The sequence below is a fragment of the Tasmannia lanceolata genome, unplaced genomic scaffold (assembly GCF_043159265.1).
Source record: "Tasmannia lanceolata isolate RefF3 unplaced genomic scaffold, GAP_Taslan_0.1 ptg000037l, whole genome shotgun sequence".
Classification (NCBI taxonomy): Eukaryota; Viridiplantae; Streptophyta; class Magnoliopsida; order Canellales; family Winteraceae; genus Tasmannia; species Tasmannia lanceolata.
The window spans coordinates 54,784,412-54,799,867 of record NW_027518714.1 but is presented as its reverse complement, the minus strand read 5'-3'; the positions used below and the strand labels follow the sequence as shown (position 1 = coordinate 54,799,867).

The following is a 15,456-nucleotide window of genomic DNA, read 5'->3' as shown; positions in this document are numbered from 1 at the left end:
ACAAACAGGGCTTAGAATCATGTTGAGTTTTCCGATAAAATTGATCTTAGCCATATGAAAGTATTGAAATTTCAACCATTTTTAATCTGAAAAATACTGTATTCGAATATCATCTTTTTTAGAATTTGCTTAAATGGCAACTTTCGACACCAAAAGATTACTGAGTGTGATGTAAGTTTGTTTCTAGCACTACCCTCGCTAACTGTGGGGTTGTTCCCCACGGGGATAGAAATCTCAGGATAAGTTGTTCATGTAATGGTCTATCCCACCTAGATAAATTTATCCTGAAATCATCTCGTCTGTGAAGTTCACTAAGGGCCCGTTTGGATGCCGAGAAGATTTTGCTTTGGAATTCTCACATTTGCAGCCCTTTTTGCGTTGACATTTGGATCCGGATCAAATCCTTGAATTTCTAATTTAGCGATTGGGAGTGAAAAAAATCAAATTTCCAAATAAGCTGTGGAAATAAGAAATTGGAAATCCACTGATCTGGCACTTTCCTTCACCCTCTTGGCTCCTCAACCTCTCCCCTGCAGCAGGAATTACCCCCTTCCCTCTCTGTCTCTCTCAACATGAGCCGGCAGATCTATTCATTTTGTACTGAAAACTCAATTCCAAATCCAAATACAAATCTGAGGTATCCAAGCGGGCCCTAATTTTGTTCCGTTAATATTTTGATCTGTGTATTTTAAATTGGTTTTTCTCTAACATCAATATATGTAAATACGAGTTGTTATATGTAAAAGTATGAGTCCAAAACCTATTATTAGACTCAAAGTTAACATTTAAATTTGAGTCCAATAATAGGTTCAAGGCTCACAATCGGTTGCCAGAATCTGAAACGAATAGGACGAGGCTAAACCCAGAAAAAACAAACAGGTGCTAAGACTAATCACTAGATCAATCAATATAACCTAACTAACTAAGCATGGCTCGGATCTTCTTTTGATTAGTGGGCCCAATCATCCAAAATCATCTCAGTTGTTTAATTGGTCCTTGGTGTGTCACAATTACATAAACTAAAAGCAATGCTACCAGTCACATTAAAGCGTGTCAATCAGATAATTAGGGCACTAATCAATGTGTGATCTCTCAATTGTACATGATACAAGCAGGCTCCTAAACCTTTCAACAAGTGGGCCCGATGGCACATTTTGTTCATGTTGAGTCTAATAATCAGTTATTGGGCCTGAAATTTTAGTCCAATAATCAATTTCGGACTCACAATAATCAATTTCATCTCTTCCCGCCGATAAAAAAAAACCCTAAAAAGAGAGATTGCAATGAGAATGCCACAGCTCGGAGGTAGAAGAAACAGAGAATAATGAGAAAAGGGAAAACCTAGAAAGAAAAATGTCCAACGGTCGGACGGTCCGAGTTTTGAACGTGGCGGAGAAACCCTCAGTGGCAAAGGCAGTGGCTGGGATCCTATCTCGGAACCAGGGCCTCCGAGTCCGAGAAGGGAGATCTCGTTACAACAAAATATTCGAGTTCGAATACAACATCAGGTCTCAACACTGTCACATGCTCGTTACATCAGTCACAGGCCATCTAATGGAGCTCGAATTCGACGAACGCTACCGCAAATGGCATTCCTGTGACCCCACCGATCTCTATTCCGCTCCTGTCCGTAAGCATGTTCCACAGGTCTGCAATCACAAAAACACTAGACATGAGTATATTTCCTTTGTGTAGAATCTTCGAGATTTTGGTATTGATTGAGAAAATTTTCTGAATAGGTGGTTGGATCTAGAAACAATTGATGTTAAAATTCGTTAATTTGAGTTATTCATCTTCTACATCATACAATTCATCTAGTCATGTTGATTCATTCATATTATTTGGAGGCATTATTACTTGTTTGTTGCACATAAAAACTTTTTGTGTTGGGGTTCCACGCGAAAGCAAAGATCCCATATCGGAAAAGTGATTGGATGTGGAAGGGGTTATAAGGACTTGGGCACCCTCCCCTTAGTGGGTTCTACTTGAGGACGAAGAAAATACCTCGTGGAAGATCTCGTAGTTCCCACATTGCTTCCGTGTGAAGGGGGAGATTGTTGGGGTTCCCCTTGAAGGGCTTGTAAGGACTTGGGCAACCTCCCTGCAGGGTTTTAAATTTCAGTTTCGGAATACGTTTTGGTCTTCTCCGAAACTGAAATTTCGATTTTCAGGCCGAAATCCGATGAAATAAAATTACGGCTATTTTATCTCCTAGGGAAAATATTAAATAATTATCAAAGTTCAGATTTTTTGGGAGAAATCCCTTAAATCTCGGACGAAATTTTAGGATAAACGAAATTTCGGCCGAAATAAACGACGATTTCGAGTATTATGAATTTCGATTTCGTTCTCTACCGAAACCCAAAATTTTGGATTTCGGTCGAAATTTAAAACCTTGTTAACAGCTAGCTTTTAAGGGTGAGGTCTACTCAGGTCCCAACATTTTGAATGCCCAGTAGAAAAAGATTTAGCTAAGGATAAAGTTCAATTATCAATTGTTTGTTTGTTCTTCTCCTTCTTTGTTAGAGACACACACACTATAGACTGTCACTGGCATAGGTGAGATCCTGGGCTCTGAATGTAGCATACATTTTTTTCCCTTTTGTTAGTTAAGATGGGGTTGAACCTATGACATCATGGTTGAGAAATTGAGATACACAGCCTCGACCAATTGAGCTAAATGTCCAATCCCTTATTTTGTTTAGGAACTCCGAACTCGGCTGAGTAACATGGTTCAATTGCCTCTTTTAATACTACGCATATAATTTATTTGCATATACTCACATGTCAATGGTCTTGAAGTTAAATATGACTTTGCAAATAGTGGTTCTTATGATTTTAGAAATGATATTGTTAATCACATCCAAAGATGCATTAATTAAGATGAAATTAAGATAATCTTATATGCAAATAAGGACCAATTTTGTTAGGCATCCAAAAGGCACTAATTTTTCCAAAACAATTTGCAAAATGTAAGATTGGGCTTCATTCGTTTGTCCAATGTCAAGAGTGGTTCTCACTTTGATTCCCATAGTTTCAATTTCAATGTAGTGGAGTTCTTTTTATGTCTTGTTTCTTTTTTGGCTTGTGGAAAATGCAGGACAAATTGGATATCAAGAGGACTTTGGAGGAGGAAGCTAGGAGATGTCAGTGGCTTGTCTTGTGGCTTGACTGTGATAGGGAAGGAGAGAATATTGCATATGAAGTGGTAGAGGTATGCACGATTGCAAATAGTCATCTCAATATCTGGAGAGCTCGCTTCTCTGCATTGATTGACAGGTCTTAAAGCTACCTGATTTTCTATGTTTCTTCCGGATCTATGTGGCCATCATTATAACCAAGTTCTGCAATGTTTGTTCTATAAATCCGACAGAGAAATCCATGAGTCTGTGCAGAATCTTGTACGGCCCAATCAATTGTTTGCGGATGCAGTGGATGCTAGGCAGGTTGTCACTTTTCCTTTTACTTAGGGGTCATTGTGATGATCTGATTACTAGAATGATTTTTTTTGAAAGGTATTACTGATATGAAAATTCTTGAGTAAATTTGTCCTTGTTAGGTTTTTTTTTTTTTTTTTTTGGAAATGTCCTTGTTAGATTATTGAACCTTCAAGTTCTTTATTTGGAGACCCTCAGTAATTTCTTTGCTTCCATTCTCTCTTCTTTGTGATGTATGGAGAGGTGATAAAAACCTCAACTCAATATGTAATTTGCATATCACATGACTATTATTCATTTCATCATGGAAACTGGTTATTAGTTGTCAATTCATGGTTCTAATTGATTCTGAAACCTTTACAGGAAATTGATCTCCGGATTGGTGCCTCCTTCACTAGGTTTCAGACGATGCTATTGAAAGATGCATTTGTTCTAGATTTTGCTAGGGACGATAAGAGTCTGGTTCTAAGTTATGGTCCTTGTCAGGTTTGGACCCCTTTGACACCCTAAAACAAAAAATTTCGGTTAGTTAGCTAAAATCATTATTCTTCTCTTTTGCAGTTCCCGACACTTGGATTTGTTGTGGAGCGATATTGGGAAGTACAGTCACATGAACCTGAAGAGTTCTGGACAATAAATTGTTCTCATACCTCAGAAGATGGCACTGCTACTTTCAATTGGATGTAAGTTGCTAGGCTTTTGGCTTATCTTTTTCCTTTTTAATATCCATAGCTTCATCTCAATTACCCTGTTATTTTACAGGCGTGGACATTTGTTTGACTACACTTGTGCTGTTATAATTTATGAGATGTGTGTTGAAGAACCCACTGCAACTGTAAGTCACATTCTTGTGTATCTGATTTCTCCATATGAGTTTTTTTCTATAAAAAAGTTTACTTATTTGTCATTTTATTTTTCAGGTCACCAAAGTTAGACATCAGGAGAAGCTTAAGTACCCCCCACATCCATTAAATACAATTGAGCTCCAAAAACGTGCATCCCGTTACTTCCGAATGAGTTCTGAACATACTATGAAGGTGGGGAGTGGGAGTTGCTTCCATGAGCTCTGCATTTCTGTCTTTTAAATTTTTTTTTTTTCCAATATGTAACAAAGGATTTTATATAGTATTTTCAAGCATGGCAGTAGACATGGAAGGGCTAGGGCCTAGGAAATGGTCAGACTTGCTGTGTGGCTAGTGTTGTTTTGCTTGCTCAGAATCTCTGCTTGCTTTGCTTCTATTTTCCCTATTTTATGGTCCTTACAAGTTATTTCATTCCTTAATGCAATTTACAGTTCCACTAGATGGATTCGTTCTTTCGTATTTGCCATACTAGCTGCATCCTAAATGAGCTGCTTTCTTATATTATTCTCATGGCTTATGGGCATTTAATATCTGGTTTGCAAAGGTTATATGGGTTGAGTTCTCGTCTTCTTTGGTTCCTCCCATTAGAAGCTTGAGTATGAGTAGTATGACTTCTCCCTTTTCTTCCATCCCCAGGTAGCCGAAGACCTTTACCAAGCTGGATTCATCAGCTATCCTCGTACAGAGACTGACAGCTTCTCAGTGAATACAGATTTGCATGTCGGTAATTAGTATCTTATTGACAATTATGTTCCTAGTAGTAAGAAAAGAAGTTATCTTGGATTTTATTTGATGTGTTCCATGTGCAATGGGCTGCCTTATTTTTTTCCCTCTGGCTTTAAGATGATGTTTCTTCTTGTTAGCTGTTTATGGAAAGAAATCATCTTTTTTAGTATAACATCCATTCAAAATCAATAACTTACAACTAGAAGTCAACCAAACAGTTATTGTATTCACAGTGAGAAAAGGTTTATTCTTTTTTTTTGGTAGGTAAGCTGGGATTGAATCTCCGACCTCAAGGTTGAAGAACAAGGCCTTGACGAATTGAGCTAGAGGCTCAATTCAAAGGGTTATTCTTATCACGAGGTTTCAATCTTCAGTTCTTTTCTCCTTTTAAACTTCTTCCCTAACATAATTCTTCTCCAAAAATATTATTCTTCCTTTTTCTCTATTGTCTCTTCACATTTTTCACACCCAATGAATTTTCCTCGGTTTTTTTTTTCTTTCCTTTTTACCATGTTCTCCCTTGTTGGTCAACTCCTTTGTCTTTTCTTCCTAACTCGCACCTCATTTAAGGTTCATATTCGCATCAAACATTTGGTACATTGAAATAAAAGATAGGGCCAATCCATATGTTAGATGCATTTGACACCCAACTTAAACGAATGGTTCATGTTGTCATCATACTCACGATAAAAACTTCTCAAAACACTAATCCTTCTGCCATCTCTTACAACCCTAATCCTCCCCATCTTCATTGCTGGTCCTTCTTTCATCTTTTTCGTTCTCTCTATATCTCGGTTAGCATGTGCAGGTGCTGGTCCAACATATATTGAGTGCGTTGTTGCTAGGGCCCTCGGGGTTGGCGTCGACCTTGTCCTTGGCGTATTGGTTCAGTTAGCCATGGGTTGAAAGTGTATAATCGACGTGCAAGAAACCCCTATGGCCTCTGACAAACTACTAAGACACCTAAATAGAAATAGAATGACACAATACTAGGTAATTGGCACCTAAATGACCCGAGGTAGACTCTAAGACCTATGACAACACCAAGAAACACAACTACTATCGAAAGTTGTCTTAATAGACACGTATCAATGAATCTAGACTCTAAGGGGATTTTATCGAACTCCTGGAGGGTGCTAGGTGATCATTCTAAAGCATTTTACAAAGGCAGACTCTATCAAGACTTTTACCAAACACTTGGAGGGCCCAGGATGAACTACCCAAGGCATACAACTGGGGAAGACTCTATTGGTCATATTATCGAACATCTAGGTGGCTTTAATTGAAGGGACCCTGCAATGGAGTTGAACTTTGAGACCAACTTGGTTCAAACCTAGGGTTTGCAGGTGACTTTCAGGGAATTTAGGAGCATGAAAAGATTCTAATCCAATAAAAACAGCAACATGCGTTCCCCCAATCAATATAAACATAACATGAACCCATATCAACATAAACATAACATGAATAATCAAATCAGCAAAGGCTTTTTACGAAATTCAAGGTTGAAAACTTCAACCATCAAAAGAAACTAATTTATCCAAACTATGTTCCATACGATAAGTCCCAACAAGAAGCAACTAACCAATATGAAATAAAATCAGTCCTGCCTTTCAAAAAAAAAAAAAAACAAAGAAATGAAATCAGTCATCAACTATAATTCTATTTTAATAATTAAATCTATAAAGTCCACCTAGCTATGGCCTACAAGATGTCCGACTGGGGTAAGGATATAATGGGTGTAAAGGGTAGGGTTGATGTTAAGAGGAGAGTAGGGAGTTATGGGCGACAAGGGTAGGGTTGATTAGGATGAAATATAAGGGTGTAAAGACTCATGGGAATGGTTCAAGCAGTAAGGAATATGAGTTAGGTTGCTGAGATAAAGGTGAATCTTTTCCATACCCGAGAGTGACATGTTGGGTCTTGCCTTGATCGTTTGCAGGTAATATCCGAGAGGAGAAAGGGTGCATCTTAGTCTCTAGAGAGGGGGAAGGAAGGACAGTTCACAACCAAGATAGAGAGATGAAGAAGGTAGAAGCATGATCTAGAGAGGGAAGAGATGGGTAAAAGGTTGCTTATGGACCCAACAATGGGGGTAAGTGGAAAGAGAGGGGGAATAGGTAATGAGGGAACACGAGAGATGATGATGAGAAGGGAGGGAGGGAAATAAGTGAAAGGGGAGAAAGGGAGATGGAGGGAGGAAGGTGGGTGGCTCACCTAGCCATGAGGGAAGGAGGGAAGATGTCGAGAGGGGGAGAAATTCTTGGTGCTTCTATGAATTGCCTCCCCCACATATGCCCGCCCTCACTCCCGCACCCGCTTCGTGCTTCTATGAATTGGACACAATATCTAAGATGCAACAACTCTGATGGCTGGGGAGGCAATAAGTCTAAGATATTTGACTCGATAGCGGAAAGGAGATGAGAGAATATAGAATAGAGGGAGGAAAATTAGTCTAAGATCTCATATTCAATATCGGAAGGGAGAGCCAAAAGACTGGAACATAGAATGGAGATTTAGGGTTTTGAATTGATGAACGTACCTCCTCTAGATCTTGATCAATTCTGCTCAGGTACTGTTGGCGTGCTGATCTAATAGCTAAGCACTTTCCTTCAATTTATATGGAAGAAGGAAGAGACAAAGATAAGATAAGAAGAATAAAGGGAAATAACAGAGAAGAAGGAACTAGTGGAGGTTGAAATGCAATCCCATGACTTATATGTTATATGTTTATATGTTCAAAGTTCCAAAGTTACATCTTATGCCATTTGGGCCATTTATGGTGGTCCCATCCTAATAATGTGAATTGAACATAACTGAAGTGAAGGAATTCCACTGAAATAATTATGTATATGTAACTTAAACTATATAGAAACTATTAAGAAGCTTAATAGCTTGTAGCCTCATATGTTTCAACAACATCATTTTTGGCTCTCAACAATAGTTGTCCTTAATGACATCTTTTGGAGCAGTTTTAGAGTATGGTCATCCTGTTTCTTATTTATATTCTATTGTAGTATTATGAGCTGTGATTGTTGGAGAACATTCTGTCTGCTTAAGGTTGAGTAACCTCAATATTTAGACAATTCAATATTAAATTTAAAGACAGGCCATATCAGATTTATATCAAGGTTTAAAAGCTCGAAATTCTACTTGAACATGACGAGAGTCCAAATCTGAATTGACACAATGAGGGCCAGAATCTGAATCCTTGTCAAGTTGAGCCTCGGTTGAGTAACTGGCTCAGAATATCAATTATTTCTGTTTTCTTTTCTGAAGTACTTTAGAGAAATCAGAAAAAAAAAGATAAAAAGATCAGTGCAAATTAAAGTGAAAATCAAAATATACGCGCATTGAGTTTTACTAAAAGATGCATAAGCATCCTAGAATGTGGAACAACTGAATTTTGAAAGCTAAGTTCTTGTATCTTTCTAGGGTGTAATCTGAACCCTTAGATCTCATTAAATATGCCATAAATGTCTAAAAACTCAAGCACATTGCTAATAGCTAAATAAACACTGTTCACAAAGAGGCATAGAGTCACAAGCATAGAAGCTGGAACGTCATAGGAAGGTGGGAAATACGTTTCCATGGAGACGCGTTTCCGAAACAGAAACAAAACGCCTATTAAAAATAGGGGAAACGTGTTGGAAACGCGTAGGAAACATGCGGGAAATGCGTAGGTAACTTTTTGAAACGCATGGGAAACATGCAGGAAGTGATTGGGAAACACGTGGAAAATGCGCGGGGAAATGCGTAGGAAACGTTTCATTCCTATTTCCTTTGTGTTTTCCCACCTTCTCGGCATTTTCCACCTTTGCTACAATCAAATGCATGAATCTTTTACTTGTATTTCTAAACGTGTTTTCCTTGCGTTTCACAATCGTTTCCCTCGTATTTTCCAAACATTTGCCTCGCATTTCCCAAGACGCTTCTCAATGCATTTCCCAAGACGTTTATCGTTTCCCCTTTATTTTTTTCACGCGTTTCACATTTCTGTCCATGTTTCCGTTTCACGTTTCGCTTCCCATATCCGTTTCCCGACCAGGTAACTATGGTCACAAGTCATAAGACTGGCAACTCCCAAGCACAAGATACAAGAACAATCAGGATGTCATGCATGAACAAGAGTCTAGAAAGTACCTTTTGTAATAGCTGGATCACATAGAGCATCTTCGGAACAATGCCATTGCCATGGCTCAAATCAATTATATACGTGGTATGTGAGTTTTAAATTTTATAATGTTTTGTTGTTGGTACCAAGGTTTTAAATTTCGACCGTCAACACCGAAACCGAAACATTCCGAAACCGAAATTCCCGATCCGTATTAAATTTCAGCCGAAATTTTGGAAATTTTGGTTGAAATTTCAATATAATATTATTATTTTATTCCTTTACGGAATTTCATCCAAAATTATCATCTGAAATTACCGAAATTTCGGGAGAAAAATCCATACTTTCGATAACTTCTACCGAATTTCGACCGAAATTTCGGGATTTCGGCTGAAATTTTGGTTTCGGTGAATCCTGAATTATAGCGGAAACTGAAATTTATAACCTTGGTTGGTACTACCTTGTAGTTCTGCAGGTTTTTTGCCGTTCATACTTTGTATACTTCCTTGCAATTAGTTTTGTTTACAAACTCTACTGCTGGTTTAATATGGTCAAATTTGGATTTACTAATTACATTTGTTGGTAATTTGTGGCTTTCAACAAATTCGGTAATATTCAGACATCAAGACCTCTATTTGGTGCAGACAATTGTGCGAGAACAAGAAGGGCATCCTTTATGGGGTTCATATGCACAACTTCTTTTGGACCCTGAAGCCGGGCTTTGGAGAAACCCTGGTAATGGTGGACATGATGACAAAGCACACCCGCCAATTCATCCAACAAGATTTTCTCCAGGAGAATCTGGGTGGAGTCAAGACCATAATGTAGGTCTAATCTGTTGTTATAAGAAAGTTGATGCTGTTGTACAGCTGTATATTTTGGGGCTGTTTGGATATGTGGATTTTAGAATCCAGGTTTTAGTTTGTAAGCGGTGTAAATTCTGGATTTTGCAATCCATTATCCTGGATTTTAAGTAAACAATCCAGGTTTTAGAAATCTCTCCCCCATCCTGAGGTTTCTAAAACCTGGTAACATGGGACAATCTACTACTCTCTCACTCGACAGAAAGAAGGGCGAGAAATCAGAAAACGACGGATGGTCTCTTTCTTCTCTCGTTTCCCATCCAGGATTTTGAGGAAATCCAAGATTCTAAAATCCCCGTATCCAAAAGGCCCCTTTAGGTTCTTTTAATTATCTTGATTAAAGGTGCATGTTTACTGTGTTTTGATGCTGTACTAAATTTCTTTCATAGTTCGTGCCAGAGGTTGTATGAGCTTGTTGTTCGCCACTTCCTTGCTTGTGTCTCAAAGCCAGCTGTAGGGGCGGAAACTTCTGTTGAAATTGACATTGCTGGTGAATTGTTTTCTGCATCTGGGCGTGTGATAGTAGAAGTGTGTAATATTTCTTCATTTGTTTCTCCTTTATCATTTAATTATTGTTATCGAGAATCTAAATCTATTTTTTTCTCTTATGTGGTTAATAAGGTTATATTCAATTTCTTGTTCAACCAGTCTTATCATTTTATTTGGTATGCCTGAGTACCTTTCCTTGATTTCCAACAAATCTAATTATCATACGAGAAATGATATTTCCAACCACTTTCATAGTCTTTATAAACCCCCTTTTTAGGGTGTGCATTTCAAGCTATTTATTTTAAAATGCAGATTGCCCTTTTCTATTGAACCACCATCATGTTTGAACATGGTTTGATGGAATTCCACCAGCTTGACTGTGTCTAGCTGGGCTGTGAATGGTAAGAGACTCTTTGCATTGCAGTGCTGGGATTTAGGGTCACGGAAGGAGTTGAAGCCATTTTGGGTGTTGGGAGGAGGTTTGGAGGAAAGTTCACGTTTAAGGTGGCGGGAGGAGGCAAAGAGGAAAAAAAAAAAAACCCCTCCCCGTGTCGCCTACATCACTGGTGTGACAAAACTGGTCAGTTTCCCTCTTCTGCTTCTCCCTTCTTCCTCCCTCTCCACACTGACACCACCATCATCATGTTTGGACATGGTTCGAAGGAATTCTACTTGCCTGGCTGTGCTTAGCTGGGCTAAGAACGTTAAGGACACTTTGCATTGAAGAGCTGGGATTTAGAGCCAGGCAAGGAGAGGTTGAAGCCTTTTAGCGTTTAAGGAGAAGGTTTGGAGGAAAGTACTCTACGGGAGACGAAGGAGAAAAAACCCTCCCCACCACCTTCATCACTGCAAAAGATGGTGCGACAACGGTGGCCTGCTGCCCTTGTCTTCTTCTTCCTTCCCTCCTCTACCCCACACCCTTCTTTCATCCCGTCCCTATACTAATAGGATGTTTGTTATTTTGATGGAATAAATAAGGGAATTTTTGTTACTTTTTGGAGGCATAAGAGACGGGAAAGGATGTAAAATGGCTAAAAAATGGCGTGGAAATATCATTCCATTGCCATAATTATTTCGAAACATTGTTTTAATGTAAAACAGGAGAATGCTAATCAGGTATGAGCTATGATAAATTTAGGGTGTGGAGAATGTAGCGAAAAGGTAAATGCTGGTAGGCCTGGGTTGTAAATTAACTCTAATTGAATGTTCTTCTCTTAAAAGTGTGATTGCAATATTCAGTAACCCTACAGTAAAGATGGTGTACAGGCTCCAACATATGCATATATGATATATTTATTTACTAATCTCATGTTTTGCTTTTCGTTATAGGGTTATAGTGGATGGAATCAAGGCATGTGCTAATGCTGTGAAAATTCTTCGGAATTTCTCTAATTCTTTTCTTTAATTTACATAATGAAAAACATAAGCGGGCTATATGCATCAGGCTCAACCTATATTTGCTATATGCTACATAAATGTGCTTATTTTTTTTTACTTAATAATCATTGCAAAGAAAGAAGTGCCAATTTTTATTTCTGCTAAAGTCATAAAAGAACTAAGTGAAGAACCAAATATCCATGTTTATTTTTAATCATTGACATCTGTTCTCCACTGACTCTTCACAAAAAATTTAAGCATCTCTTATATTGGAAATGACAGACATTGATTTTGCTACTCTGGGTCTACTGGGACTTTTTGAAATATGTCGCTAAATGTTTGTCGAGATGAGTGGAAGTAGGAACAATCTGAATTTTAACCCGAGGAATGCTTGGTATTGATTGAGCACTACACCTTAGCCTATATTTGGTTAGTGGTCCTTAATTTCTCCTTTTGATTATGGGATTTGTGTTTGACCAGAGAAATTATTTGGATGTATATCGATTCGAATCTTGGGGAGGCTCAATGATCCCAAACTATCTCTTTGGGCAACAGGTTTGTTATCGGCCTAAAATTCTTGCTTTTGTATTTATCAAATAGAAACTGTGCAAGTGTCTTTTTTATTTGGCTTTGTCATAAGCAATTATTTTGTTTCCTTATTAGGCTTTCTTCATCCTTTATAATTATTATATCAAGGCAGAACTTTTTATGTTTCTCGTATCCAATCCTGCTTTAGTATTATTATTTTTTGTATCCAATTTAACTATTTACTGAAAAGTTCATATTGACACCCTTCATTAAATCAGTGCTCAAGAGTTTGTTAGTCAGTTGGGAAATGGTTGAGTTGGTTTCTGGTTGTAAAAACACCTTTATCCTATGATTTGTGGACACGGACACGAGTGTCGTGTGACGACACTAACACGGAATGTCGGACACGGCAAACCTCCAAAATTTAGAAATGGGGACACGGCTAAAATAGAAACTATATATAATCATATTTTGTCGATATGGATTTGTGTGTCGAGTTTCGACGACACAGATATGAGTAGATATGAGTTGTCTGACATGGCAACATCTAAAAATCTAGAAATGGTGACACGTGCATACACATAAAATTATTGATTATTACACAAATATGTGTCCACACAACCACATTAACACTCCTAGTAATACATTTAAAAGTGTCCAAAGGAGTGTCGACACATGTGTCGTGTCGGACACGGTAGGACACGTGTGTCGGCAAGAAATTCAAAGTGTCGGTTAAATCATAGCCTTTATCAAATCTTACTACAAAACTGCTTTTTTACGCTAAGGTACTTCCTCTTCTTTACACCCCTTCATTTTCAACAAAACTGCTTTTTTACCTTAAGGTCTGTTCTTTACACCCCCTCATTCTTTTATCTGTTCCCTCCTTTCCCTAATCCTTTGTGGCTATGCCAATCTTTCTCTGTCTTCACTCTCTCCCCAGCTTTATCCTCCTTGGCTACCCTTCGCTCCTCATGATTTCTCATCCTAGATCTATATTTTCTGTCGTTTCTCACCTTGTCACTTTTATTTCCTCCACATAACCTTTGATATCTCTCTCTCTCTCTCTCTCTCTCTCTCTCTACTCTTTTCCTGGTCATTAAGTCAAGATATCATTCCTTCAGTCACTCATTCATTTCCCTCAATTACAACCAGTTTCTCTAGGTCAAGTTGACTTGCCCAGGCTTTGCAGTTAATAGTGGAATTATTTGCCTCCATTTTTGTTCGTTAATGCGATTTAGGGTGCTTCATCTAGCTTGTTTGTGCCGGTCCAACTTAGATTGAGTGTTTTGTTAACCTTAGCCTTAATGTGGAACATTAGCCCTATGAGCAATGGGTTAAAACTTAAAAGTGAGCAAACGATGTGCAGGACAACCCTACAGCTTCTGGAGAGATGCTAAGACACTTAAACTAGAACGGGAGGCCTCTAAGGTAGGTGACAGATACCCAAATACTCTAAGGAGCTAAGGTAGACTTTAAGACTTGTGATAATGGTAAGAAGCACAAGCCCTATCAAAAGTTCCCAATAGGCAAGAAACGACTAGCTTAGACTCCATCAGTAATTTTACCGAACAGTTGGATGGTACTAAATGGACTAAAACTAAAAGGCATATGACTATGAGAGACTATCTGTAATATCACCCAAACCTAGGATTCGCATGTCAGATTGGGAACGTATGGAGCAATAAATAAGTTACTAGTTCAATATGGCAGCATACAAAAAATAGCCGTTTTGTCTCTGTTACCTTTATATATATATATATGAGAAAACGGTTCCTACACATATGTGTAGAGAGTTCTCTACACACTAGCTTAAAATACAGTGGGGGCCCACATTGTTTGGGTGATCCAAGCCATCCATTTTAAAGGCCCTCACATAGATAGGGTGTCTACAAAAAATCAGATCCATAGGATCATCCCAACCCTACGATTTGTGGAGGTAAAATGGATGTCTTTAAACCTTCACAAATTAGTCCAATTTTTGCCTCCACAGTTCGAATGGTTAGGATGATCCTCTGGATCTGATTTTTTGTGGACACCCTATCTATGTGAGGGCCTTAAAAATGAATGGTTTGGATCACCCAAATAATGTGGCCCCCACTGTATTTTAAGCTAGTGTGTAGATAACTTATCTACACGTGTGTAGGAACCGTTCTCTCTCTCTCTCTCTCTCTCTATATATATATATATATATATATATATATGGCATCATACATACATTCTCATTCAATTAAACAAAACATTGTAATCATTCACAACTAGAGTAGTCATAGAAAGTACTGAGGTATTGAGTTCATTCATCAATAAAATATAAACAATCCAAGCCGGCTCCACACTATTGAGAGAGGAAAGAAGAGAAGAGAATGAGAAGAAAGAGCGAGTTGAGGATCAGCTCCCCCTCACTTATGTATTTATAAAATGTGAAAAAAAACAAGGACCAAAGTGCCCTTAGGCACATATACACTTCTAACACTCCCCCCAAGTTGGAATGTATATATCATGCATTCCTTGCTTGTTGCAAATATCATTTAGCTTAGCTTTACTCAATGACTTGGTAAAAACATCCGCTAGCTGATCCACTGATTGAGTGAAGGTAGTGCATATCTCGCCTTTTTGGATTCTCCGGCGTATGAAATGACAGTCCACCTCTATGAAAAACAGGATTGGTAGCAATGTGAATAGTAGCCTTATTGCCACAGTATAGCTGAGCTGGGGATGAGGAAGAGAAATCAATCTTAGATAGGAGAGAGCGCAACCAGATAAGCTCTCCACTTGTAGGTGACATAGATCGATATTATGCTTCTGCACTTGATTTGGCTACGACGTCCTGTTTCTTACTTCGCCATGACACTAAGTTACTCCCAATAAAGGTACAATGTCCAGTGGTGGATCTCCTAGCTGCTGATGATCCTGCCCAGTTTGCATCACAAAATCCTTCTAACTTCTCATGCCCATGTTTCTTGAATAGCAAGCCTCTCCCTGGAGCACCTTTCAAATACCTAATAATCTGAAGTACCGCTGTCTGGTGAGACGTACGTGGTGAGCTCATATATTGGCTGACTACC

At 38.5% G+C, this 15,456-nt stretch overlaps 1 protein-coding gene across 2 annotated transcripts in view; it reads left to right on the top strand.

Moving 5' to 3' along the window:
• Window positions 1–1,200: 1,200 nt before the first annotated feature.
• TOP3A (topoisomerase 3alpha) overlaps window positions 1,201–15,456 on the top strand; it is a 45,102-nt gene continuing 30,846 nt past the window's right edge. The window contains exons 1-11 of one of the 2 annotated variants that reach the window (XM_077373544.1): window positions 1,201–1,647; window positions 3,101–3,279; window positions 3,374–3,446; window positions 3,801–3,923; window positions 3,999–4,120; window positions 4,200–4,272; window positions 4,358–4,474; window positions 4,937–5,020; window positions 9,782–9,961; window positions 10,400–10,528; window positions 12,347–12,421. In XM_077373544.1, coding sequence (XP_077229659.1) covers window positions 1,354–1,647; window positions 3,101–3,279; window positions 3,374–3,446; window positions 3,801–3,923; window positions 3,999–4,120; window positions 4,200–4,272; window positions 4,358–4,474; window positions 4,937–5,020; window positions 9,782–9,961; window positions 10,400–10,528; window positions 12,347–12,421 — 1,449 coding nt within the window. In that variant the 5' untranslated portion in view covers window positions 1,201–1,353. The remainder of the gene's footprint in view (window positions 1,648–3,100; window positions 3,280–3,373; window positions 3,447–3,800; window positions 3,924–3,998; window positions 4,121–4,199; window positions 4,273–4,357; window positions 4,475–4,936; window positions 5,021–9,781; window positions 9,962–10,399; window positions 10,529–12,346; window positions 12,422–15,456) is intronic. The other variant, XM_077373545.1, reaches the window with a different exon arrangement.